This window comes from Myripristis murdjan, chromosome 24 (assembly GCF_902150065.1).
Source record: "Myripristis murdjan chromosome 24, fMyrMur1.1, whole genome shotgun sequence".
Lineage (NCBI taxonomy): Eukaryota > Metazoa > Chordata > Actinopteri > Holocentriformes > Holocentridae > Myripristis > Myripristis murdjan.
Window position 1 is genome coordinate 8,582,927 of NC_044003.1, and position 25,938 is coordinate 8,608,864.

The following is a 25,938-nucleotide window of genomic DNA, read 5'->3' on the forward strand; positions in this document are numbered from 1 at the left end:
GAAAGAGACAGGAGGGCCATTATTTAAAATCCCTGGCAAAATCTGGGTGGGGAAAGTGAATGAGCAGCGCTTACTTTCTCGACAGCAAAAATGTTGAGCTAACCTTGAACTAGGCAATTAACACAGCTGTTTTACTGGAAATTAAACAGTAGAGGGCTGCATTAATATGAATGAAGTTATATGAATGTGAAGCGAGGTGCTGCCGAGAAAGAGACGACATGTTTGGTACACCTGACCTGGGAAATTAAAGGAGAAAAAATATTTAGCTACCCGGGTATAACTGGCATAGGATTGGTTGAACCAGTGATTTAGAGATTATTAAACTGGGTTCAATAAGATCACCTAAATTTAAAATTAACACGAATTGTGTTGTACAATTTATTTTGATTCTTGTGCAGTAAACTCAGCATTAATTGTTTAAACCTAAACTTGAATTATTAACCAGTACTGGCATCCTGCGCTGATGTATTCGCTTAATAATCAAACCAACATTAGCTTCATCAGAAGTTGTTATGGTTTGGCAGGGGCTCAAATGGGGTAATGGGAGGATAAGAAAAAGGCAGAAAAGAGTAATGGATGGTGTGTGGCCTCAGCTAACATAGACGCTGCCCCCACTTGGTGTTAACATCCGTCCTGAGAACTCTGATCACAAGCTGACACCTAAGAACAGGTGTAAACAGCAGCAATGCGTCCTGAGTGATCGGATCTCAGGAGGCATTCGGAGGCGATCTGGGACACTTGTGCCCACATCGCATTAGAGGTGTGAACAGACGGGTCCCAGGACGGGCTGAAGGACCGCCCACTCACCTGACGTCCTCTGTCTTGTCCAGCCCCCAACACTGGCCAGACCGTCACTTTTTCAACACAAAAAAATATCCAAGCTGACTCTGGCCAGAGCAGCTGATGGATCAAATGCAAACTGAAGTGCAGGTCGGCTATAAAGCAGCTGGCTAATGAGTAAAAACTCCCCTTAAGAAGACATGAGCTCCACTAAAAACATGATGCGAGAAATTTGGGGGCTTTCTAAAATATGTACTCACATTATACAGGGTTTTTTTCTTCCACATAGCCTAAAACTCAGAGGCGACAGCAGTTCTTAATTGAACACATTCTTTCTAAACCCTAGACGTGATTGAGTTGCTAAAGGAATACTACAGAAATATTATAGGTGGCTGCAGCCGTGCATATGTGCGCGTTGCAGTTACTACAGGGATACCACTGAAATATTACAGGTCGATTTATCCACCAAACCTGCTGGAATAATGAATTAATCAGAGCCTGAATGTGATCGGGTCGAGCCTGTAACAGATGTGAAATGTGTCTTCAGTGATTGACAGCTGCATTAAAATGAGGCTGGAGTGAGTGAGGGTGTCTGCTTTTGTTAAATAGCCTACCTGTTGCCTGTTAAATGTCGTTTTATTTTATTTTTTTTTTTACAAGGAAGAAAGACTAGCAAAGTGGGAATTTCATTTTATGGTCCCTCCCTCTCTCTCTCTCTCTCTCTCTCTCTGTCTCTCTCTCTCTGAAATGTTATGTGTTCATTTGCATATAGAGCGGGAAAGTGAGATCGTAAACATACATAAGTGGGCAGGCAAGACGCATTTGGAGATGCATGTTAATGTGTGTACGGACAGACTGACAGCTGTCCACTTGTGCTCAGATTTCTCAGGATGGCTGTTAATACCAGGTGGGATCAGCCTCAGAGGCTTTTTTATGGAAATGGAAGGAAAGGAGATCCATTTCCAAACTAAAAGCCTGCTCGAAGCAAAACAAGGGCATTATCATTAAACATAACCGTGTCTGTCTCTTATCTTTCCTCAAGAGACTCTGGTTTCCTTACATTGATCAAAAATATTCTGCTCTTACGACTTAAACCGCCTCAGTTGTCAGTTTAAAGTTGATTAAAGTTCAAAGTTTGGGAGCAACAGGATAAGTGTTCATCCGGATTTAAAGACATTTTAAAAGTTTAATTTTAATCTTGCTTGCTCTTGAACTCATTGTAAAGTGCGGCGCCAGAGAATTTAACGATAAACGAAGACTAAATCCGGCTCTAAAATGAATCCGTGTTGATGCCTGCACCTATACTGGTCTCTCATCGAGTGTATTTTTACCCTTTGGGCGCTGGTTGTATTCATGCCATGCCGGTGCTCTGGCCCACCTGTCTGTGATTGTTGGTTCAGCTGATGTGTGCTGAGAGGCCGTGTGGCAGCAGCAGTCAACCGTGGCCTTGGCGACAGCTGCCAATGAGCTCCTGTGTCAGTGACAGTCACCACTTAGCCGCTCCACCTGACCCGGTCCGGCTTAATAAGCCGTTCCCCCTGAGCAGTCACTCAGGGCTCCTGCAGCCTCAGATAATGAGGAGGCAGTGTGTAGTTTTGGGAAAAATATGTGACAAGCAGGACATACAGTAACCACACAAGAAAAACAGTTTTTCGAAAGGCGCGAATCTGCTCTGTTGCTGCCTCAGATTTACTGCGTATTAAAGAAATTCAAGGGTTTTCTGCACTTTGGTGTGGACGGCCAACTTTTGAAAAACTTTCTGAAAACGCTTGTGTGGATGGAAAACAATTGGACACGCAAATTGTATTTTCAGATTTTTCAGTATCACAGTGGATTTAGATGCAATTCTTTGGATCCAAAATCCAAGGAATAACATATAAAAGTGAAAGCACATGCATAAACATACGCATGTGTAAGACATTCAACACAAAAAAGCTCAACAATATGATCCTGAAATCGCCCAAAAAACACTCCACCACAATTTAAGGAATGGAAAACAACTCCCACTCCGAAAAGAGAGACTGCTATACTGACACTGCCGTTGCAGATTTCATCATAAATCAGTTTCCTCATTCCATAAAAAAGTCCTAACCTGACTTCTGTAAGTGTATCTCATATTTACAGACTGGATATGAGGCAGAAAGCTGCTCCACAATGTGACACCAGTGGGGGGGGGGGGGGGGGGGGGGGGGGGGGGGGGGGGGGGACTTCTGGCTACTTTTTTCACTCGAGGCACTTTAAAGAACTTTAAAGAACACACACTGGCTCTGGTATTATAATTATGCTTGACATAACAGTGTTTATTAGCAATGTTACCATGTACGTATTTTACATGTACCAGATTTTTTTTTTTTTTTAATAAAATTATATTTTTCTCTCTCTCTCGGGGTGAGAGCTTTTTCAAAGTAGTCTCCTTTTATCTCATTTGCACATTAGACCTTTTTAGTCTCTTTTTCAGTGTTTTTTTTAATAATTTGGATGAATAAACTTAACCATGCTGCAGCAGATTACAAGGTAATTACTCTCGGTTCGTGTCTGTTTGTGAAAAGAGCCGAGAGAGCGAATCTCAAGGCACTCTCCTCTTAGTTCATCATTCTTAAAAGAAAAAAAAAGTTAATTATTAAAAAAACATGCCAACAAGCATGCATCAGACAAAGGTGAATGACAAAAAATGACAAAAGAAATATCTTTTGTCACCTCCCTGTCTGTCATGATGATATCAAATAAACTCAAATATCAGAAAAATATGCATAACAACACAGAATGTCCTAACCTGCCCTTGTCTGTATCAGGTCTCTAACCTTAATATGTTCATGAACAGAAAAAATACAAAGCAAAAGTGTTTGTCATTTTGCTCCCTGCTTAATATGTTTTTTTGTTTTTTTGGGGGGGGATAATGACTCTGACTCTGTCTTAGTGACATTTCTATGCAAGTCACAACTAAATGGCTCCACTTAGTGTCAACTCCAATCACATCTTGGAGCTGAAAATGGACATGCTTTTACCTTGAACACCTGCTGTTTTCATTTCCAAACACACCGTCAAAGGCCTTATGCAAACACAATGCAGGGATGGCGTGGATGAACTGAATGACACATAAAAATGTATTTGACTCTGCTGCTGGTTGGGTTAGTCACCTGCTGCATGGCCGAACTTTGTCGTGGAAATCCTGAGGTTTCCTGAGACACCAAAGATGTCCTGCTGAGCTGCAGAGAAATTTGTAGAAAACTGTGCACAAGACGTCTAAATGTTTTCTATTTGATGTCGAGGTGCAGCCATAAAACAGCATCTTGCCTTTGAATATTTCACCCAGAATAAGTGTGATGCAGCTTCAGTGAGGTACACAATATGGATGTGATGTTGTGGAGAATAAAAAATATGTTTTTCCTAACTTTGAAGAATCTAAAGGGGAAATTTAAGGGAAATCAGAGTTCAAGGGATTTTTAAAGTCCAGGTAAAAAACATTAAGAGCCAAACATTTTCATTCATTCATTCATTGTCTTTACCTGCTGATTCTTGTTCAGGAATTATAACCTGCTTGTAAATGGGGCTATACCCCTTTACATGCTTCTCTTTAATAATTTCTTAATAATATAATAACTCTTAGAGAAGACAGAGCCCCAATTTGTAGACTTTGGAAAAGTTAGACATCAAATGAGTGATGATGCATCGACATCACATATCTTGTGTTGAAATGTCTTTGTTAAAGGTATCTTTCATACACATTTAACCTTTTGAAACTTAGGCAAATTCACTTCATTTCTGTCAAAAACATGGGAGGAAATGCCATTAGCAAATGAGTCCAAAAAATGTATATATTTAGAGAAAATTACTAAAAAAAAAAAAAAAAAAAAAATACAAGTCAATTCCAGAAGATTAGTAAATTAGGGGGCAATACAAGAAAAAACATGCAGTTATTATAATTATAGCTTTATAAATTCAATTTCAGCAAAAGTAGAATGGCTCCTGGGTTTCAAAGGTTTAACTGGGTGTATAATTTCTGCCTACTGTGTTTAGTATATGCCAACAAACACACAACAAATCACAAACATCCTCAGATTTGCTCAAAAAAAAACCCCCAAAAACTACTTGACTTTACATGACAGGGTGCTTGAATCTGTTACTGTCACCAGTATGATTGATGATGTGTTTTGTCTCTTACAGGATGACCTCTGACCCCTGAGAGAGCGCTGTCTCCCTGGGCGAGCCTCCAGGGAGCGAGAGGCCTGGCGCCGCGCAGGGATGGAGATGGAGCGGTACCTCGGGGACACGACCACGACGCCCAACATCACAAACTGCACGGGACCCCCGACCAGCAGCCTCCAGGCGGCGAGGTTCACGGACAGGATGGCGGTGGTGGTGGTCGTGCTCGGCCTCCTCACCCTCCTCACCGCGCTGATCAACATCGCCGTCATCGCTGCCATCTGCACCACCAAGAAGCTCCACCTGCCCGCCAACTACCTCATCTGCTCCCTGGCCGTCACTGACTTCCTGGTGGCGATCCTGGTGATGCCGATCAGCATCCTTTACATCACCATGGAGACGTGGACGCTGGGCCAGGTGGTGTGTGAGGCCTGGCTGAGCATCGACATGACCTGCTGCACCTGCTCCATCCTGCACTTGTGCGTCATCGCGCTGGACCGCTACTGGGCCATCACCAAAGCTATCGAGTACGCCCGTAAGAGGTCGGCCAGGCGGGCGGCTGTCATGGTCGGGATCGTCTGGGTCATCTCCATTTTCATCTCCATGCCGCCTTTATTCTGGAGGCAGAGGCCCGGCAGCGGCGTCAAGAAATGCATCATCGAGCACGACCACCTGGGCTACACCATATATTCAACTTTTGGGGCCTTTTACATCCCTATGATCGTCATCCTTATCTTATATTACAGGATTTACCACGCTGCCAAGACTCTATACCAGAAACGAGGCTCCTCTCGGCACCTCAGCAGCCGGAGCATGGGCAGCCAGAACTCTATGGACCACTGCCGCGTGTCCCACACATACTGCGTGTCAGACTTGTCCAACTCAGATCCCACCCTGGCCATCGAAAAGCTCAACGTCACCATCCGCGTCCCGTCCTTCGAGACAGACATGGACGGGCCCGATGAGAAAAACCAGATATGCACCTCCCGTGAGAGGAAGGCGGCGCGAATCCTCGGCCTCATCCTCGGGGCTTTCATCATCTGCTGGCTGCCTTTCTTTATAAAGGAGCTCTTGGTGGGTTTACGGGTGTTACAGCCTTCCCCGTTTGTCTCTGATCTCCTGACGTGGCTCGGGTACATCAACTCTCTCATCAACCCCTTGCTGTACACCAGCTTCAATGACGACTTCAAGCTGGCTTTTAAGAAACTGCTCAGACGGAAGGAGCATGCGTAGGTTGGAGGTTAAACTCTGCACCAAAGGGAATGTGCACACCATTCATTTACATGCAGTCTGTTTTGTTTGCAGTATGGAGTGTGATGTGCTTTTTCAAATAAAATTAAAAAAAAATAATAAATACAACTGAATGTGTTGATTATTTTACTCGGTGAGGATCCTTTGAATAAAAAATATTTTGCTCGCCGGTGACAAAACACATGCAGCATTCCAGCTCTGCTATATCTACTCCATAACATGAGAAACTAGATACATGCCTATGTGATGTGCATACTTAAAGCCACAGAAAACTGAAAAAAAGCCTTTATGTTTTCTGCACTGAATTTTGCACCTTTGCCTGAGTTTTTTTTTTTTCATTCTTTTATTATACAAAATTATTATACAATCAATCAATCAATCAATCAATCAATCAATCAGTCACTATAAAATAAACAAACACAATGCAGTATACATAATATATACACAAAGCAAGAGAACATGATTAATTTGTACAAATACATTAAATGAGGTACAGAAACTTAGTGCCTTGACAGCCTTGATTTTTGGAGGAGAAAATTGTGTTCATGTGTCGCTTGGTTTCATGTTCAAATATAATAAATAAAGGATTAGCCTAAGAGTATTAAAGTCGGATTCGAAATTCTGCCACAAGGATGATGAGGTTAATAATTCAATTTGATTGTACTGACATTACATTTATTGAAATCAAACAAAGCATTCTCAAGCCGTAAAAGTGAGATCAGAGTCAATATTATCAATAATAAATCTAATCAGGTCCCTCCAAAGCCTTTTGGTGCAGGCGCAGCGCCAAAACAAATGGACAAAGTGTTCCTGGGAGTGTCCTACATCCTTTTTCATCCTGACAAGATGATGATTTGCAGGGTAATATCTGTACATCATTTTAAAGGAGACTTCCCTGATTTTATCAGTCAATAAATAGTTATAGGGTTTAATTTCCAACTATTTTTCCAAATAAAAAGTTGTTTGAGTAAGTAATTGCATAGGGAACAGAGACATCACTCTAGCTGTGTTGTGACCTACAGTGTCTTTTAAGAATATTAACACCCAAGGAGAGATTGCCTAAAACATCTGCCTCACCAAGATAATATAATTTGTGAACCATATCTCATAAATGTGGATTTGTTGTCAATAAATAAAATAAGTTATTTGAGGAGAGACGTTACATTAATTAATGAGGAACCAAGCAAGCGACCTTTGTCGATGGAAACTGGACAGTTTAAAGGGGATCTTATCAACCCTTTAATTACAGATTAAAGAAAAGAAGTTCCAAATGGATGTGGGATTATTTAGCAATTGTTTAATCCAAGTGACTTTGTTTGAACATAGTTTTTTTTTTGGTGGTAATTTCAGTTTATATCAACTAATGTGGTACAATGCCGTAAGTTCTATGAATACGGAAAAGAACAGATTACTAGTTTATTATTGCCTATAGGGCTTCAATAAATAGCACAGGAGTCATTTTGGATGGCTGCTGTTTTTTGAGGATCTTTCTCTCAAAGTTTATATTTAAGGTTTACTTTGGAATTAACATTAATGTCTGTAGGTTTCTGTGAAACTTTGTCAAGAGAAAAGCTCCTTGGGATATTCAGAGGGGAAAAAAACAGAACTTCCATGATTAAAGTCATAAAGTTATGAGAAAAAAAACCCTGAGATTCCCTGAGATCCAAGTGGTAAGCTTATGAGAGAAAAAAAAAAAAAAAAAACGTGAAAATTCTGAGATTATGAAGTCTAATTATAAAGGATTAGGGCCAAGTCACAGCAATGTCTATTCAAAGTACATACACGCATGATTATATTGTGATTCTGGGCTAAAATCTCAAGTATTTCCTTGTCACTTAATCAGAATTTGATGAGGATGATGTCCTCAGCTGCAAGCCTGATACAAACAGCAGCATCTGCAGTGTGGGGCTAATCCAACCTGGCAAAGTCAACACATGTGGCTTGTTGACCAATAAATTGATCAATAAATCAATAAATTAATTAAAACATTTTTTCTTTAATTTGTCATACTAATACAATTGTATTCAGTCTTCAGTAAAGATAAATAAATAAAATAAAATAAAATAAAAAATCCAGATACAGTCACAAATTTGCGAGAGAAAAAAAAACAGAAATTCTCTCTGATTTAACAGAAAAAACTCACAAATTTATGAGGAAAAAGCTCAATAATTCTGAGATTATAAAGTCACAAATTTACAAGGGGAAAAAATCTGAATTACAGTTTTTCTTGTACTTTTTTGGGTAAAGGAACCAAGAGCCAAGAAGCGGATTCAGCGAAGTGAAGCCATGTGTTTCCTTGACAAAAAAGGTAAAAGAAGAGCTATTTCCCGTGTTTTTTTTTTCCCCTTAAATGTGTGACTTTATAATCTGTCACAGTCAGCCTCAGCCTTTCAGGGCAGCTCACGTTCCGCTGGCATCAGTGCGTAAACACTGCGTCGCGCAGAGGACGTAACGCGGCAGTGCTACGCGCTGGAGCTGGGTGTGAAGATGGCGGACGAGGAGGCCGAACAAGACCGTAGTTCCGAAAGCGGCGTCGCTGCAACGGTCGGGGCGCTCAGACGGCGTTTACAAGACCTGCAAGAAGTGTTGGTGCGGGACAGCAGCGGGTCTCCGGTCCAGCCCTCGTCTCAGTACTGCCAGGAGTTCTGCCGGGTACGCTGTGTCCCTCTCGGTGTTCATCAAACAGGCTAGCGTTAGCATTAGCACCAGCACCAGCCAGGTTAATGGTAACGGCTACGTCCTGGTTCCTCCTGCTGATGTATCGGGTGTTCAGCTGAGTGGGCCGCAGTTGGTTGTTGTTTGTGTTTGGGGGGGCCAATGAAGATGCAGTTATCGAAGCGGACTGGAGTTTAAATCCCGATTTATCTGTGAAATCGCCGCATTAAGCAAACTAACCCCCGGCTATCAGCGCTGCTAACGTCCCGTCCTGCTTAGCATACGCTGGCTAACGTTAAATGCCGTGTAAGCAGAAGTAACGGTTGCAACTGACATTAGAATTCTTAAATTATTTCAAACAGACATGGGGCGAGCTACTGTATGGCACAGAAATCATACAGATAGACTCATACATATGTAAATAAGTTAACATATGTATGTAGTAACCGCGGCTAACGCTTAGCATACCACCCTCCTACCCTCCTCCTCTACTTCCATTTAGCTTAGCTTGTTAGTCCGGCATGTTTGGCTACATGCGCGTGCACGTAAGAATAATTTAATCGATTGTTTTCAGTGTTGGATTGACATTTCCCTCGGCGGGCGTCACATTTAACTGTAGCTTGTACGTTTAAAGCTAATGTCCAGAATCGTGCAGTGAGTAAACACTTTGCACCAAGCGCAGTGTGTAGGGAGATTGCACAAGGGTTCAGGCATGTTTACTGCTGTGCATTTTGTGGGTGTGTGCGTTAACCAGCCTGGGTGTGCGTGTGCAGCGCAGGCACGTGTTTATTCAGCTTAGTTGCATGGACAAATTCCTGTTTTAGATGCTGTTTTAGATTGATCTCGGTGTAATTCAGTGAATGGGGAAACAGGCTGTGTGGTGTGAGGTCCATCCGATTGGATCTGCACGCTGAATGGCGATGCCTCCAGCAACAAACGGTAACCAATAAAATGAACACTTTGCTTAAGCGTATGTACATATTTTGGTAATACAATGCACTTGTGTTTTAAAGCGACAATGCAGAGCCAAGGTAGCTACTTTATGCTCCCCAGATACTGATCACGACATGCACCTGTTTGTTGAACTTGCAGTTTGCATTGTTTCTCCTGTTTATTTTTGCAGTCTGTTGTTTTTCCCACTGGCTGTGTTGGGTTGTAGCTCTCTGATGGCATATATTTACAGAAGTGTTAGCACAGCAGACAGAAGTGCTTTGGCTAATCAAAATCAACAACCTCGCTCGCTCCTCCTATAAGATCCTGGAGCTCGAGATTTCAGTGTCACCTCCTGAGAAGGGGCTGAAATCAGGTTCCAGGAACTTTACCTGGAACTGCATCGTTGCCATTGGAAACCACTTCAGAACCAGTGGAAATAACCTGCACGATACGCCATGCCCTGCTAAGTTCTTATGAGTTTAAAGGGCAAAGTTATGGTTGGTTCTTGTCATGGCAGGTTCCTGTGCAATGGAGACATGTTATGAAAGTACTGTACTGGTAGATCTGATGCCTGGACTGCAGTGTCGTTTTGTTTTATAGATAATTCTGATGATTCTGACAGCAAAACACGAATGTGGCTGTGTTGCATAATGAGTAGCAGAAAAGGAATCAGTTTGTAAAATCTGAAAACATTCAGTTCTGAATTACTGATAACATCCTCACGCATTTGTGATTTTTAGTGCCATACTCACATCATGGAGGCTTTCTGTTTCAGAATGAAGTCTGATGTTACACAGTGCAGCTTCCAGGCAGTTGGTTGCATGTTAGAAATTAATTTTTTACTGTTGCTATGTCACCAAACCCATGCGGAACATTCCAAACGATGATGCAAACCCAGTTAATAATTTTCATTTGATGAAACTCCAGAAAAAAACAAAAACTCAGTGGCATGAATAAGTTTCACATGTAATGTTGGCCTACGGATGAAAAGGTTATCTTTTGAGTTACAGAGAAACAATAACTGATAAAAGCAAACCCAGCCACAGCTTACAGGAGAGATAGTCTGCTCTGATATGAAACCTCTGACCAGAGCAAAGCCTCGCAGCTGAGGTTTATTGCAATGTATATTTTATGGCTTGCACGCCTGTCTACTCTTTTTTTTTTTTTTTTTTTTTTTTTTATTACTGTGCACTCATCTTCAGTCACCTCTAGGTATTTATCTCTTGAGCTGGAAGGAAGTTTAGCTTATACAGATGAGATACAGTGGTGAAACAGTTCTTGCAGGTTTTGATCTCAGGCCAACAAGTTAACATGCTCTGGGGGCAGGAGTCTTACTGACAGCACCGCCTCTGCACACAATTAGGCTATCAGCACTTATGCAGTGCAGCCAGATGCAGTTAGCTTGGGACAAGTTATTGCAAATCTGTTGAAGGGTTGTTTGAAAAATGAGCTTAATCGCAATACGGCATAGTGCAGTATCCCAACAGCAGGAGCTGCAAGTTTTTGATAAAGATAAAATGTGTGACCAAACATTATTGTCAGTAAAGGATCATGGTGCCACAGAGATACACGGGTCTACAAATTGTAGTTTCCAGATGTAAATTTGTTTGGTACAAATGTGAAAAGGAAATCACACTATCACTTAAATAGCCTTTTCATTAACTAGATTTTTTTTTTTTTAACCAAACGAATGCCCTGCCCCGTGAAATGTTTTATCTCCCTCCACCATATTATGACAGTTATCTAGGGACTTAAAATAGCAGCAAACCTGTAAAATCACATTAAATTCAGGCTTTCCCAACTTGTACATTAGGGGTCCACTGATTGAGTTGTTGTCGTAAGATGTTGTTATCATTTGGAAATGATAAATGACACCTACCCTCAAATCATCTTTGTAAAAAAAAAAAAAATGCAGTTGGCAAACAAATAGTGACGGCACCTTACTTGAGGCTTCATAAGGTTACTCATGAGGTCATTAGGTGAAGCATTCCCAATTCTTGTGCAAGACAGGGTGTGTGAGTGGGACTTTTTTTGTGTTATTGCAGCACTTGAGACATTGAAACACTTGTCTGAAAGATGCTTTATACAGCTTACAAAATTTTAGTTGGGTCAGTCAAAAAGCAGAAGTGAATTGCTGACTCAATGTATTTCCTGTCTGAGTTACATCTTAAATGGAAATCAATACATGCTGGGGGCAGTGTTTTTAACTGCTTTATTATTGATAATGTTATAGTTTCCCAATACTCTGGAATTATGTGTTCCAGGATTCAATGAACATGGTAAACATGGTTGTCAAGAAACCATTTTCTGTCATGAGGTTCAGTGACATTTATTGTTCTCAGTCCCACTAATTCCTTGAGGTGACACACATCACTTCATTCAAGCCAATAAAAGTCAATCAAACCAGATTTTAATCACACGCTTTTTGATTCCAGTTGAAGTATATTTTAAACGTTTGGGAAGCTGATTTGATTTCACTTGAACCTGTACTTGTTGTGTCCGCATTTCTCACTCCGAGACCATGAGCCTCCCCCACACATGCATTGCCCTCTAAATGCCTCAGAAGCTTAGATTAATCCCTGTGTCATGTTATAGGAGTTTTTGCTGCCTTTTGCAAGTCGGTATTGTTTTTCCTGCCCATCTAACACCCAGTAGAGTAAACTGCTCAGAGGGAGATGCTGTGGGTGGAAGATCACGAGTATGTGTAGGCTGAACTTGAGACATCTGAGAAGGAGATTGTGTGTTCTGTAAATGGAGCTGTTTGTCTGTGCGCGGCTCGGTTCACTTCCCCACAGGCTGCTCCTCCCCTGCAGGTATACAGCCCGACGAGCCACCCCCTCTCCCTCTAACAAAGGCCAGCAGGAGCGCTTATAATGACTAGGATACTACGAGAGGGAAAACCTATCAGTAGGAGATGTAGCTTTTTCATAATAATGCAGCGTGGATCGGCTGGAAGGGATGCATTTCAAAACTCTGTGTGTGTGTTTTGGGATGAAAAATTTCACTTGATATATTTTGCTAAAACAAACAAGTCACTGCCTACCATTAAAAATGTATCATGCAACATTCTCGTTTTGGAGTTTTAGGCATATTTTTCATTATAAGTAGGCATGTCTGTGGTGTTTATGCAAAGCTTTTCCCAGAAATCACTCAGCTCCCTTTCTTACTTGGATTTTCTGTTGATGGAGTTTTACTTCCTGTAGGTGGTGCTCTTTTCTGTATATGTTCCCCTATGGTGGCTATCCCTGCTTTTGTCAGCTTTTGCTAACACCTAGGTCATGAGTGTCAAACCATGTGCCATGGAGGGCCAGGAGGCTGCAGGTTTTCATTCCAACCAAAATACTCCATGAGGTGATTTCGCTGATTACCTCAGCTTCAAGCAGAGAGAAAGGACTAATCAGTGAAATCACCACATTCAGCGAGCAGAGAATCCACACAGCATGGGTGGTGTACATTAAATCATGCTTTTTAAGTCTCTCACTTTTAAATCCAGTGATTTTATTTATTCTTCTTATGTGCATGTTTATGTGTATATTTATGACTTCCACTGTGATGAGCTACTGCAGTTCCGTTGTATTGAGTATACAATGACAATAAAGGCATCTAAATCTACATTAGCACATTCTCTGCTTATTGGAAGTTGTTTGTTTTGTGGAAAAGACAAAGGAACGGAATAAATATCTTGCTCTCATTGGATAATTAGTCTGTACAAGATAACAAAGCACTTCATTTATGGTACAAGGGCAAAGAAAGCTTCATCTTTATGCTCCTGAATAGTGTGTGACCTGAGATTCGTGTGGATCAGGGGAGACAGGAGCTGTAATTTTCCACTACAAAGATGACAGCTAGACTCATACCACGTTTTTGATATAAATTTGATATATCACTCAGCCCTGGTATCATGGGTTGTCATTATTTTATTGTCTTAAGTTCAGACAGCTTGTCACCACAGTCTTGTTCCATAATGATAGTGCTTTGTAGACTTATTTTCCTGAAGACAGCTCTATTTTTATTACCACATGTTAGGACTACACTGAAACTGTCAGAAGGAATTTTTTATGGTGTAGCCTAATGTTTGCATTCTGAGAATGTCTAGACTGCCATTTGTTTATGTTTAGAGCAGTTCATTTGTCAGTGTAAACAGTCTCTTAAACTGCCTTTTGGTGAGTTAATCACTTGTACCTCCTCTCTGCAGACATTGTTGGAGTATGCAGGGCGTTGGAGGATTGAGGACGAGCCTCTGCCCCTGGTGGAAGTGTACATTGTAGCCCTGCTGAGTTACGCCCAGGCCTCTCCATACCTGTCCCTACAGTGTGAAAATGTCCCCCTAGTGCTGGAAAGGCTTTCTCTGTAAGTACTAAAGAAATTATGCATGCTCAAAGTCCATCTTTGGGCACATGGCCTGTGATTAATAATCTAAATAAGAATTTAACCCTAACCAGCACTTACGAGTGAAGTATGTAATAAGTCTTACTTATTGCATGGACAACAAATGCATTTCAGCTGTTACCCATCATTTGTGTTCAGTTTCAGTCACTGCCCATCCCAATAAGACTTGTTACATATGTTACTCATGAGTACTGGTTATTATCCCTATTTCTTTGTGCCAGTGCCACTAGAAGATATTTGACTAATTACAGCTACTCTTAAGGTTTTACGCTCATATTTACCATGCTGAGTGCACTTTTTCCCAATATTGAGATGCAGCTGCTTTTAAAGTGTACTTTATAGCCTGCTCGCTATAAATCTATGCAGTGTTAGGTGCTTGTGTTGTACGTGTTATACTTTTAATTTATTGCTGACATGTTAAAGTGAGCCTGTTTTGTTTGCTGTTCATTTTGCAGGAGTTTTGTGGAGCTTTTGCTCTCCCTGAAGGAGGAAGTTCCAGGTGATTTATGGAAAGAATTCAAGTCATCTGTCCAGGTAAAGTACAGGCTTGTCATTTTCATGGACAGATACATTTCTAGTTGTCAGTCTGTGTAAAGCCAGAGCTGTTACTGAAGCACGAGCACTCCATGTTGAAACACTGTCACTCCACCACTGGATATGTTTATGCAGTGGATGTTTGGATGCAAGATATTTGTTCACTCTGAAAATAATGGAGTTTTTCACATGACAGCTGACAGTGTGAAAAAGTTCTACCTGTCACAGAGCTCTAACAGGTTCGTTTGCATTTTTAATTCTACCATTTGACACTATAAAGGACAAGCTGCCATCAGCTGACAGCTGTTTTGTATTTTAGAGCTAAAATCTCAGCTTTCAAAATGTCTCTCCACTTTGCAAACCAGTGTGAGATTTTCAGAATCATGAAATGATGATCAAAATGGAATGTGTCTCGTCGAATACACTGGCCTTACTATTGTTAAGTAAACAATCCTTTGCATCAGCGGGGCAGTAAGCATTAGACTATAAAATGTTCATGGAAGCAGCGCAAGAGGCCTTAAGGTGGCTGTGGCTCAGGGAAGGAGATCCTGGGTGAGGGTGTCTGGTGTTGAAAGACCCAAAACACCCAATGACCCAGGAAACATCACTGACAACGTGTTCAGGTGCATTGAAAGATGTGTCTGAGGAAGTAAATTACTCATGTTTTGAGTAATGATTGAAATTTCCAAAGACTTGTTTCCCTCAAAATTTGACATGTTCAAATAATTTGTGGGTGGCGTCTTTAAGTGACATTAGACTTTCTGTTTTGTATAGTATGCCCATGCCAGGCTGCAGGAGAACGGCATCTCTCAGCTGTCTCTTTTGTCTGCTTTGGGCCAGCACAATGGTGTTTGGACCAACAGTGTCCTCCAAGGCCTCCTGTCCAATGACACTTTACCGCCAGAACAAGGTGGGTCTCATTTTACTTTTAAGTTCCTACACAGGTCTGAACAATATTAGAGACTGAATGTAATGTCCACTTCTCGAAATCCTTATGAATTGCACAAAGTCTTATAAAATTAGGAGCAGCATGTGTGTCAGTCAAAATAGCATGTTTGCTAAAACTGCTTCCTTAATATGAATAGCAGTAAGAAAAAAAATGTAATGAGATGTAGAAAGGAGGTGGTCCCTCATACTTTTGTATGTTGCAGAACTTCCAGGTTTTATTCACCAAAGAACTGCAGTGTTTCAGTAAGAGACATTTGTCAGGCATACGAAAGTTATGTGTGACAAACATCATATGAAAGAAGATTGACACAGTGATATGTAAAACGTGGCACAGACACATGACAACACATCATTTACTGTACAAATTGTACTAAATGTTAAAGATTATTTGCTCGGTAAATATTGCAGCTTTTTGTGGGAAAAAGGGACAGTTTGCAAGTTACAGCAGAAGTTACTACCCCCTCTTTACATTTCATCAGTTTTTGTTAATAGGCACCTGCATGCAGATTACTCTTGAACAGAAGTTGTTCACTAGTATTCTGTAATGGTATGAAGCTGAGAAAAGCAAGTAATTCTTAGCATTTGTGAAGCAGCAAATGTTTGTTTTTTTTACTTGATGAATGACTTAAACAGTTAAAGTTAATTGGTTGCCAAAATTATGAACAGTTAATATTCTGCCGACTAATTGTTCCAGCTATATCGTTGAATCTTGATACCTGTTTGACTACACACCTAATAAAGTCGATCATGTTACACTGCTGTCTGTGTAGGTCTGAAGAGAAATGTGAAGTACTGGTGTTGTTATCTGCTTGACTGTCATATTTCCCAATCACTGTCAACATACATGACATGCATCGTGAACAAAACCTTCAAATACGGCTAAGAAAAATTAAGGTCACTCATCAGTTGTTTTGATTGTGTCATAGAAGAAGGTGAAAAGTGATAGAGCAGCTAATGCAAAATAGACAGCGTCAGGCGTTTCATTTGTTTGCTTTAAAATTCATCAATAGATGAATGCAATCCTGTCATGTATTTGAAACCACTGAAGTACAGGAAGAGAATTAGATTATCACAATTTCCTCTGACTTTCAGTTCATGAATTTCTGGCACTGGAGGGGCCTGTCTTGTTGGAGATGAGAGTGAAGCATCTGATCAAAGAGAACCAGATGGGCAAGGCTGCGCTTCTGGCAAAGACATGCTCTGAGTGTCCTGCCTTCGAAGGGAAGGGACTCTTCAAGCAGATGCACCTTGTCTGTCTTTGTGCTACCTCAGAACAGGATCACTTAATGGATGAAGTAAGTCACATTGGATAATTTATTGTTAATTAGCATGCACCTGTAGATGATAAAACACAGGAGGAAGAGAGGAAAATAATTACTTGTGCAGAAGAGATTAAAGTTACAGTCGCACCTAAATAATTCTCACACACACTCATCTGTTTTGAGCTGCCACAGTTTTGTCCCACTAGGCCATGCTCGCTTTGTTTACAAGTGGTTGCTTGTTAACACACCCGGTGTGCACATACACATGTTCCTTCTCCCCTCTTCTGTTTGTGTGAAACACATGACTTGCACAGTTTGCTTGTGGTGCGAGTTGCAGTGTGAAATTGTTTTTATATGGATTGTTTGGTATTGGGAAAAAAATGTCTTAACATTTGCACATTTTGTTTATTTTTCAGGGGAACTTTAATCATTTGTTTTACATGGTGTTAATGATATTAATTTGATCACTGACCCCTGGATATTTATTTATTTTGCACAGTAATACTCTAAATGAACATGTATTAGACTTTAAGTGCATACACTTGAATTCCTATTGGTTATAACTTTAGCAAATTAGAACAATATCCAGATTTTTTTAAAGGGATAGTGTCTAACTTTGGTCTGTAGATGATAGCTCTGATAACATTTTTAAAAACTGGATTGTCTATGGTTTCTAAATATTGCATGATGAATGAGCCCAATCTCCCAAAATGCATATATAGTGTTTTGAAACAAAACTGCAGTAACTCACACATTTTTTCTCCACAGCTTTCTAAGGTGGACTGCCGTGATGCATTAGAGATGATCTGCAATCTTGAATCAGAGGGAGACGAGAAGGCGGCTTTCAGTTTGTGCTCTGCCTTCCTGACCCGCCAGCTCCTCCAAGGAGACACTTACTGTGCTTGGTAAGAAAAAAAAACATGTTGCACTTGCACAATTTTAACTTCATCCACATAGACCGTACTGGATTTGATAATAAATGAGAGTAAGATTAGCTGTCTCAACTTGGCCGGACAAAACCTTGATAGGCGAGTCAGTTAACACTCTGCTTAGCTGTCTCGAAGTGTCTCCCTCAGAAATATCAGTGTATGTATGCTTGAATTTACAGAAAAATCTGAATTTACCCATGGCAGCACTTACACAACATGAAAATAAATTGCACAAGTGCTTAAGCTTTAAAGGTTAACACTAGTAATTTTAAACCTGGGACCAATTTTTGTATCATTTGGGATCTAAACGACTAATAGAGATTAAAAATGGAACTGGTCCGGTATTGACCTTGATTGAGTAAGCTGGGGGCTGTGGATGGGCTGCAGTGTAATTCTTGGAGGCAATTCTGTCTGTCAAAGTGCGTCCACCAAAAAGTCTTGTTTTTGCCATTGACAGACTTACTGTTATTATAAGGAAAGCTTTTGTGTGTACTGATGCCAGGTCATCACAGAAACTCAACCTAATAATATTAACGTTACCTCCACTCTGTCGGCAGCAGAAACATTTTTCTTAAGAAAAAGTTCTTTTGGTGTAGGATTTCTTTTCCTCTTGGGCTGGCACTAATCATTCCAGTCAAATAGTGATTGCAAACCCAATGGTCTGCAAGGGGCAGTGTACAGACAGGACTCTATAACCCCTTTTCCACCAAAGCGGTTCCAGGGCTGGTTCAGAGCCAGTGCCTGACTTAGCACCAATTCTTTGGTTTTCCACTGCCCAAGCATGGGCCAAACTGGTTCCAAATCGGTTCCAGGCAAGCACCAACTTCGAGCAGGGGCTAAACAGGGGCCAGAGAAAGAACCGATGACGCGACCCACCATGTCATTGGTGGGTGGGCTTACAGACCCAAACGGGAACAGTGAACGCTATAAACGCATAGCTAAATGCAGTTGTCGTTCGTTCCAACCACGAATACGACGGTTGGCCGGCCATAATTGCGTTTTATCGCCTCTGGACTGCAATGTAGGCTTGTAAACACACGAGCAGTATTTGCACCGCTACGATGGGTCGTCCATGTTTGTTGTTGTGATTCCGAGCGAGCGTCTCGCACACCCACGTGATCACGTTTTACGATGACGTAATGACGTAGGTCTAACTTGGCTCCGCTTGGCTGTTGGCCGATGGAAAAGCAAACAGGTTCTTTGTTGGAACCAGTTAAGCACTGGCTCTAGCACCAGCACCGAACTAGCACCAGGTGCTTTTTGGTGGAAAAGGGGCATAAGTGTAGCACAACTAGTCACAACCTCAGTGTGTCCCTGTCCAACAAGGCTATTCTATGAAAACTGTATGAAGTGTGACACAATTCTCCGATAAGCTTAAACACAGATTTTTTTTTTCTTTTAGGTAACACTAAGCACGTCCTGTACTCCAGCACAACAAACTCTTCCCTCCCAGCACTCCTCTCTCCAACTCTCACTCACACACTTCCTGCAAACCTACTAACTCTAACTAACCTCTCGCAAGATTTCAGAGCGAGACTTCTGTTTCAGGTTGGACCCTTATAATAACAACCTTAGCCTGTCAGTGGCAAATCAAGCACTTTCAGTGGATGTACTTTGAGGTCGCAATTGCCCCTAAGGATTGTATTGCAGCTCATTTTGCGGCTGTTGGCTGAAGCGGTCTTGCTCAATTCTAGACCAATTCCAAAAATTTTCCTCCCTGTCAGTCATTTAGACCCAAAATGATGGAAAAATACGGATCAGGCTTAAAAATACCAGTATTACCCTTTATTATCCCTTGTCCAAATGAGTATTTGTATAGCTTAGATATATTGCTCTGCATGAGCATATCACTAATACTTTGTAAAGAAACCAGGAAATACACCTGGCAAGAAATCAGTCTGTGACTTTACTTAAACCTCTTCATGTTTCTGGCTGGTAGGTAGGGTGCCTTTATTGCATGTTTTGTTGTCCTTTTCTGATGTGTATTATATAATTTTTTTGTTTGTTTGTTTGTTTTTGTTTTTGCTTTGGACCACCCAGTTTCCCATGTACATTACATTTATGATTAATATTAAGTTGAAGGGTCAGTTTCTGTGTGACGGTCAGTATGTAATGCAGTAATATAAGACTTTTATTCACTTTGTTCTCACCAGGGAGCTCACTCTGTTTTGGAGCAAGCTGCTGAAGCGATTAGAGCCATCAGAGCAGGCCTTCCTCGACCGATGCCGGCAGATGTCTTTACTGTCTAAAACAGTGTATCACATTCTCTTCCTCATCAAGGTCATCCAATCGGAGGTCAGTAAACAGTCAGCTATTGTCTTGTTTATCAGATATGGGCCGTATGAAGCAGGGGAGGTCACTCTCACCCCTTGTGGAAATTACTTAGAAAGAATGACAGGGTTTTCCCTGGGGCTTCACAGATTGAAAAAATAAGCCGAAGTGATACCTCTTCTCTGAATAGACAAGCTAAGCCAGTGTGCTGCTGTTAGCCAGTGAAAATACAGCGGAGTGGACAACTCTTCACTTTGTTACACAATCTATGTCAGTGCGCTGCGGTAGCTGGAGAGTTTCTCTGCCCTTTGGCTCGTGCGGTGCCGGTGCAGTTGTTATGTCAAATTCCGCGTTAGAAATAGATTCCGTTTTATTTGGCTAATCTGCACGCTTCACACAAGTCACGCAAATGGCCAATGGATCACGGGTATTTGCGAGCGCTTGTGTTTTTCGCGCTAGGGGATTCATACATTCCACCACCGCCTAGCCTACAGCGGATGTGTTGCGGCTGAAAGCCATCCTCTCAGCGTTCAAGCAGAAACTATTCGCTGCAGTGATTGGTTAATTCCGTTGTCAGTATTTCATGACGTATGGCCCAGTGCCCGCCTAACTCCCTCCGGACAATCCAAGCTAGCATCATCAACAGATTCCTAAAGGAGCCGCAGATTGAATATGTCGATGTGCGTTTTTTCCCCTTTCCTCGTTCATTTGATCTAGGCGGTCGGTGAAAACGTCTAGGCGGTGCGCCTAAGAAATTATAAGGCAGGGAAAACCCTGAATGACTAGAATTCCTCTTAAGATATTTTATTAAAAATGTCGGTACATATTATTTTGAAATTAGAATGACTTATTTAGTCTGAATGTAAAAACAATACTATGCAATTATGTGTAGGCTGATAAATGAACAGTGCAATATAGTGATTTTATTGTTAGTAGCAGTTAGTTTAAAAAAAAAAAAAAAGTACTTCCACCAGGGAAACTGCTTGCACATAATTATGCATACATTATTTTGGATTCATGTAACAAGAAATTTTGAGAAAAAATCTTCTCAAGGACAGTTGTAACCAACATGGGTTATGATGTCCTATTATTCTCTTTAGTAATTATTAAATTGACTCAACTGTTTGTGCTCAACTCTCAGTGATCAGAAATTAAGGTCCTCTACTGGTCAAATTTTGGTTATTTGTTTTGGCTTGTAAGTTTGTCTACCCCACTATCATTTGGAAGAGTTAAAATACTCTAAAATCTAGCCTAATCTAGTGTGCATATATTGGAAGAGACTCTTGAGTTCTTGACTAGTTTCCTGCCTTCTCTGTATCAGCTTAAATGACACATCCCTTCTTTTTATTCACAGCTTGACAACGCTGGACTGCCAGTGTGCATCGAAATGTGCATAAGGGCTTTGCAGTTGGAATCAAGTGATGGGAACACAAAAGCCACTGTATGTAAAACTATTTCTTGTTTGCTTCCTACTGACCTGGAAGTCAAGCGAGCCTGCCAACTTACAGAGTTCCTCCTGGAGCCCACTGTGGATTCATATTATGCTGTAGAGACTCTTTACAATGAACCGGATCAGAAACTAGAGGAAGAGAATATGCCTGTCCCCAACTCGCTACGCTGTGAGCTCCTGCTGGTTTTTAAGACCCAGTGGCCTTTTGATCCAGAATTCTGGGACTGGAAAACACTGAAGCGTCAGTGTCTTGCGATGATGGGTGAAGAGGCTTCCATAGTGTCATCCATTGACTTGTTGAATGATTGTGAAAGCCCTGGGGCTCCTGAGGAAGAGGGAGAGGGCTTCAGTCAGGAAGGGTTTAAGGATGTCACAGACTGCTTTGTGAACACCACCAATGAACTGAAGGAAATAACCGACAAGAGACAGAAAAACAAAGAGCTCAAGAAATTAAGAGAAAAAGGTTTTATATCTGCCAGGTTTAGAAACTGGCAGGCATATATGCAGTACTGTGTGTTGTGTGACAAAGAATTTCTAGGCCATCGGATTGTACGCCATGCACAGACTCATTTGAAAGGTGGACTGTACAGCTGCCCAATATGTGCTGAGACTTTTACCTCAAAAGACATTTTGGTTCCCCATGTAGCATCACATGTCAAGCAGTCATGCAAGGAAAGGCTAACTGCAATGAAAACAAACAAGAAATTAGCTAACCCTAAAACAGCTGCCCCTGTTATTGCAGCACTAAAGGCTAAGACAGAAAATCATATTTTTGCTAAAGAAAATGGTGATTCCCAGGATCATAATGAGGGGTTGACTCTCACCGTTCAGACTAGAGTTACTGGATGTAAGACAGAAAATGGTGAGGAAAACACATGTCCCGTCACAAACTGTAGAAAGAGCTTCAGGTTTGTTAAAAATCTTCTTGCACATGTTAAAGCTCATGGCGACAATGAGGAGGCAAAGCGTTACCTTGAAATGCAGAGCAAAAAGGTTATCTGTCAGTACTGCCGTCGTCAGTTTGTAAATGTTACCCACCTTAATGACCACTTACAAGTCCACTGTGGTGTGAAGCCTTACATTTGTATACAGTTAAATTGCAAGGCCAGTTTTCTGTCAAATGCTGAGCTCTTAGTGCACAGGAAAGAACATGCTGTCTTCAAGGCCAGATGCATGTTTCCAAATTGTGGAAAGATTTTTAATCAAGCCTTTAAACTCTATGACCACGAGGCACAGCATTATAAAACATTCACTTGTAAAATCCCGGACTGTGGAAAGGTGTTCCATTCACAAACTCAGCTGGATTTGCACCAAGAAGAGCACTCTGTTCAAGAGGAGGAAACCCCAGCTTCAGAGCCACAGACCTCACAAAATCCAGATCTTGGTCCATCACTGATAGAGCGAATGCTCTCTGATCACACTCCGCCTACACAGGAGATTTCCAAAGACACTGAAAGCCCTTTTCACCCAGACCATGGAGTTGTGGCACAGTCCATTGAGAACTTGCTGACTTCTGCACAAAGACCTATGGAAAACTTAGGACAATATGCAGTCAAACATGAACTCCATAATGAGCCTTTTTCAGTCAGCAAGACACAGTGTTCAGATAATTCTGTAATCCAGTCTATAAATTGTCACTCATCTGAACCTAGTAGAAGTAGAAATACTTCAGATGCACATTCTTTTGATTACATGAAACCATCCCTGCAGAACCAAGTAATACCTCCATTTAAAGCTAATTTAGATGAATTGTCACATACCTGTCAAACAAATGTCTTACAAGGCCAGCCACAAATGTTCTCCAGTAATGTGAATACTGGCTCAATGAGATACAACTCTGACTGCAATGTACCATTACCAGAACAGCTCCAGGCCATGTGTACAAGCAACCTGTTAACTGTAGGCCCACCACAGGACACTATGCCAACAGCAATGTCACAACCACTTCCACCAACAGTAACTCCTCTAGCGCCAACTGGGAAGAGGCCAGAGAACTTAATGACATCCTCATCCAGTGCTGTTCCCCCTGCAGCAGAGAGAGAACGGTATCACTGTGCATATGAAACTTGTACAAGGCACTACAGCTCCTACAGAAGCGTTACCAAGCACATGAAAGCTGTCCATCCTGAATTCTACGATCAGTGGAAACTTGCTCGAACAAAAATCAAGATTACCCACGCTGCATTACCAAGCACACTATCTGTTGGAAATCCCACATCAATTCAGAATCAACAGGTTAGTGCAGTCCCACAGAGGCAGAATGTTATTCAGCCTTCCCCTTTTACAAACATGGTTCCAAACTCAGACTATGCTACTCCACCATCCCATTCCTTGATTAATCCAAACCAGAATGCTCGAGTACAAATGGAAAATGTCTTGAATCCCATTGTTCTCTCTCAGTTAAGAAGCACTCAAAATCCATTAATACCTGTGCAGTCTCCAGTTGAAGCAAGTCATAACTGGCATTCAGCACCTGGAAATGAGCAAATTCAAAGCTGTGGCTCCTCCCAAGTATATCCATCAAACATGCAGCCGATGCCACAAATGGATACTACTAGTGGAGCTCTGGCACTTGGTATTCCACCTTGCTCCATGATGGGATCCAGCAGACCAGCAGAGCCCCTGCAGTCACCTCTGATGGAAAATAGGTCTCAGTCTGTGTTGACCTCTTATGTAGAAAGTGCAAAAGGAGTACCTCAACAAGTGGGGAGTTCTCTTCCACCATACACCTCACAGATGAAAAGCAATTTGGTCTCTAATTCTATGGCCCCAGAAATGACAAAGATAATGCAGAATACAAATTTTACATCTGCAAATACTGTATGTCAAGCAAGCCTTAACAATCAATCTCAAAATGGCGATGTCATTTCTAGAAATGAACAGGAAAATCAAAAGCGGGTAAAAAGAAGCAAAAGGACAAAGAATCCAGCCATTATTAGAGATGGCAAATTCCTTTGTTGCAGATGTTTTAGAGAATTTGACAGTCCCAAATCCCTTGGAGGCCATTTGTCCAAGCGTTCCCACTGTAAAGCATATGATGAGACAGAGTTGAACACAGACTTGCCAACATCGTTTCTTGATCTTCTCAATTCAGAACAAACAGTTAATGCCCTGCAGTCACAGTTGTCTTTTAATCCTGTTACAGTTTATCAGGAGAAGTCTTGTCAGTCAGCTACAAGTGATTCAGCAGGTCCAAAAGATTTTCCACCTCCCAGTTATCCACAAACTAATTTGCCGACATATGGACACAGTGAATCAAATGATGATATTCTCAAACAAATCATGGCAGATTCAAATATGGCAGATCTGTTTGAGCAACCACCTGTTCCCCCGCCATTGTTCCAAAACACATGTGCGCCCTATGGAGCAGTGGAGCGTTTGCCAGAAACCTCAGTTATACAGCACACTGGAAATATCCAGGTGAAGAGGGAGGACAACTCATACGCAGGCCATTATCCTCAGTCAAGTGTTGCATTTGGCACAAGTGATTTCACAGACCCACTTTTTTCTCAATCCTTTCAGAAAACTCATCTGCTGCTCTTCCTGGCAGTGTTCCGGCAGACCCTGTGACCACTGGAGGAATCCTCAGTGATGGCTGTTGTTCAAGGACAACCAGTCAGACACCTGATACAATTTCAGATACAGTGAAGCAGGCCCTGTTAGCAGATCCTCAGCTTAGTCCTGCATCAACAAGTAGCAACCAGGTTGAGATACAGAGGAGGAGCACTGAACAGGATGTCAAGAAGAGACTGAGGGAGCAGATTCTGGCTGGCGACTTTCAACGTAGAAACAACTTATGTTATTCAGGGAACACTGAACCTAATGCCAGTTTAAAGAGTCCTGGGTTATTCAGTCCAACACCTTCCAGAAATTCTGGACTTCATCAAATCCCTCAAGAAGATCAAATCCCTGTAAACACTGACAAAGCTATTGGAGGGCAGGTTATTCAGACAAACTCTGTAATCATCCCTGCACCCTCTGGAGAAATTCAAGTAGCAATGAACACACACAGCTTTACTTGTTTCAGAGAGGCCTGCACCCCACAGCATGAAGTACTAACCCCAACAAGCATTGTGGCAAATGATATAGATCATGGGCCTACCCAGTTAACTGCAAGCCAACAACAATGGATGGCAGAAATTCAAACTGCATTTGAAAAGCTAGATTTGGTCAGAGAGATACCTGATCATTTGTCATCCTCTGTGAATGAGAATAGCAATAATGTGAACAATGAAACAGGATCAGCAAAGATCGATTCACATAGCTCAGCTGTGTCAGCTCGTGTTAAACCGTTTGCCTGTGAGAGTGACACCTGTACATTTAGCTCCATGTCATCAGAGGCACTTTGGAAACACCTCTCCAAAAGTCACAACTATACACATGAGATGGTAAA

The 25,938-nt window shown here is 41.5% G+C and overlaps 2 protein-coding genes across 2 annotated transcripts; both read left to right on the top strand.

Moving 5' to 3' along the window:
- The first annotated feature begins 5,022 nt into the window (after window positions 1–5,022).
- Window positions 5,023–6,156, top strand: htr1e (5-hydroxytryptamine receptor 1E). The gene has a single exon (XM_030047138.1). It carries the CDS (start codon window positions 5,023–5,025, stop codon window positions 6,154–6,156), a length of 1,134 nt encoding a protein of 377 aa, XP_029902998.1.
- A 2,485-nt stretch (window positions 6,157–8,641) lies between these two features.
- znf292b (zinc finger protein 292b) lies at window positions 8,642–25,263 on the top strand. Its single transcript, XM_030047116.1, has 8 exons — window positions 8,642–8,826; window positions 13,958–14,112; window positions 14,607–14,685; window positions 15,460–15,595; window positions 16,726–16,928; window positions 17,664–17,800; window positions 19,978–20,119; window positions 21,450–25,263. Exons 1-8 carry the CDS (start codon window positions 8,662–8,664, stop codon window positions 25,113–25,115), a joined length of 4,683 nt encoding a protein of 1,560 aa, XP_029902976.1. The 5' UTR covers window positions 8,642–8,661; the 3' UTR covers window positions 25,116–25,263.
- The last annotated feature ends 675 nt before the right edge of the window (window positions 25,264–25,938 follow it).

Coding starts and splice junctions, on each gene's coding strand:
- znf292b (XM_030047116.1), top strand. CDS start 8,662: ATGGCGGACGAGGAGGCCGAACAAGACCGTAGTTCCGAAAGCGGCGTC. Junction 8,827..13,957: donor ACTGCCAGGAGTTCTGCCGG/GTACGCTGTGTC, acceptor TCCTCTCTGCAG/ACATTGTTGGAGTATGCAGG. Junction 17,801..19,977: donor GGAGACACTTACTGTGCTTG/GTAAGAAAAAAA, acceptor TGTTCTCACCAG/GGAGCTCACTCTGTTTTGGA.
- htr1e (XM_030047138.1), top strand. CDS start 5,023: ATGGAGATGGAGCGGTACCTCGGGGACACGACCACGACGCCCAACATC.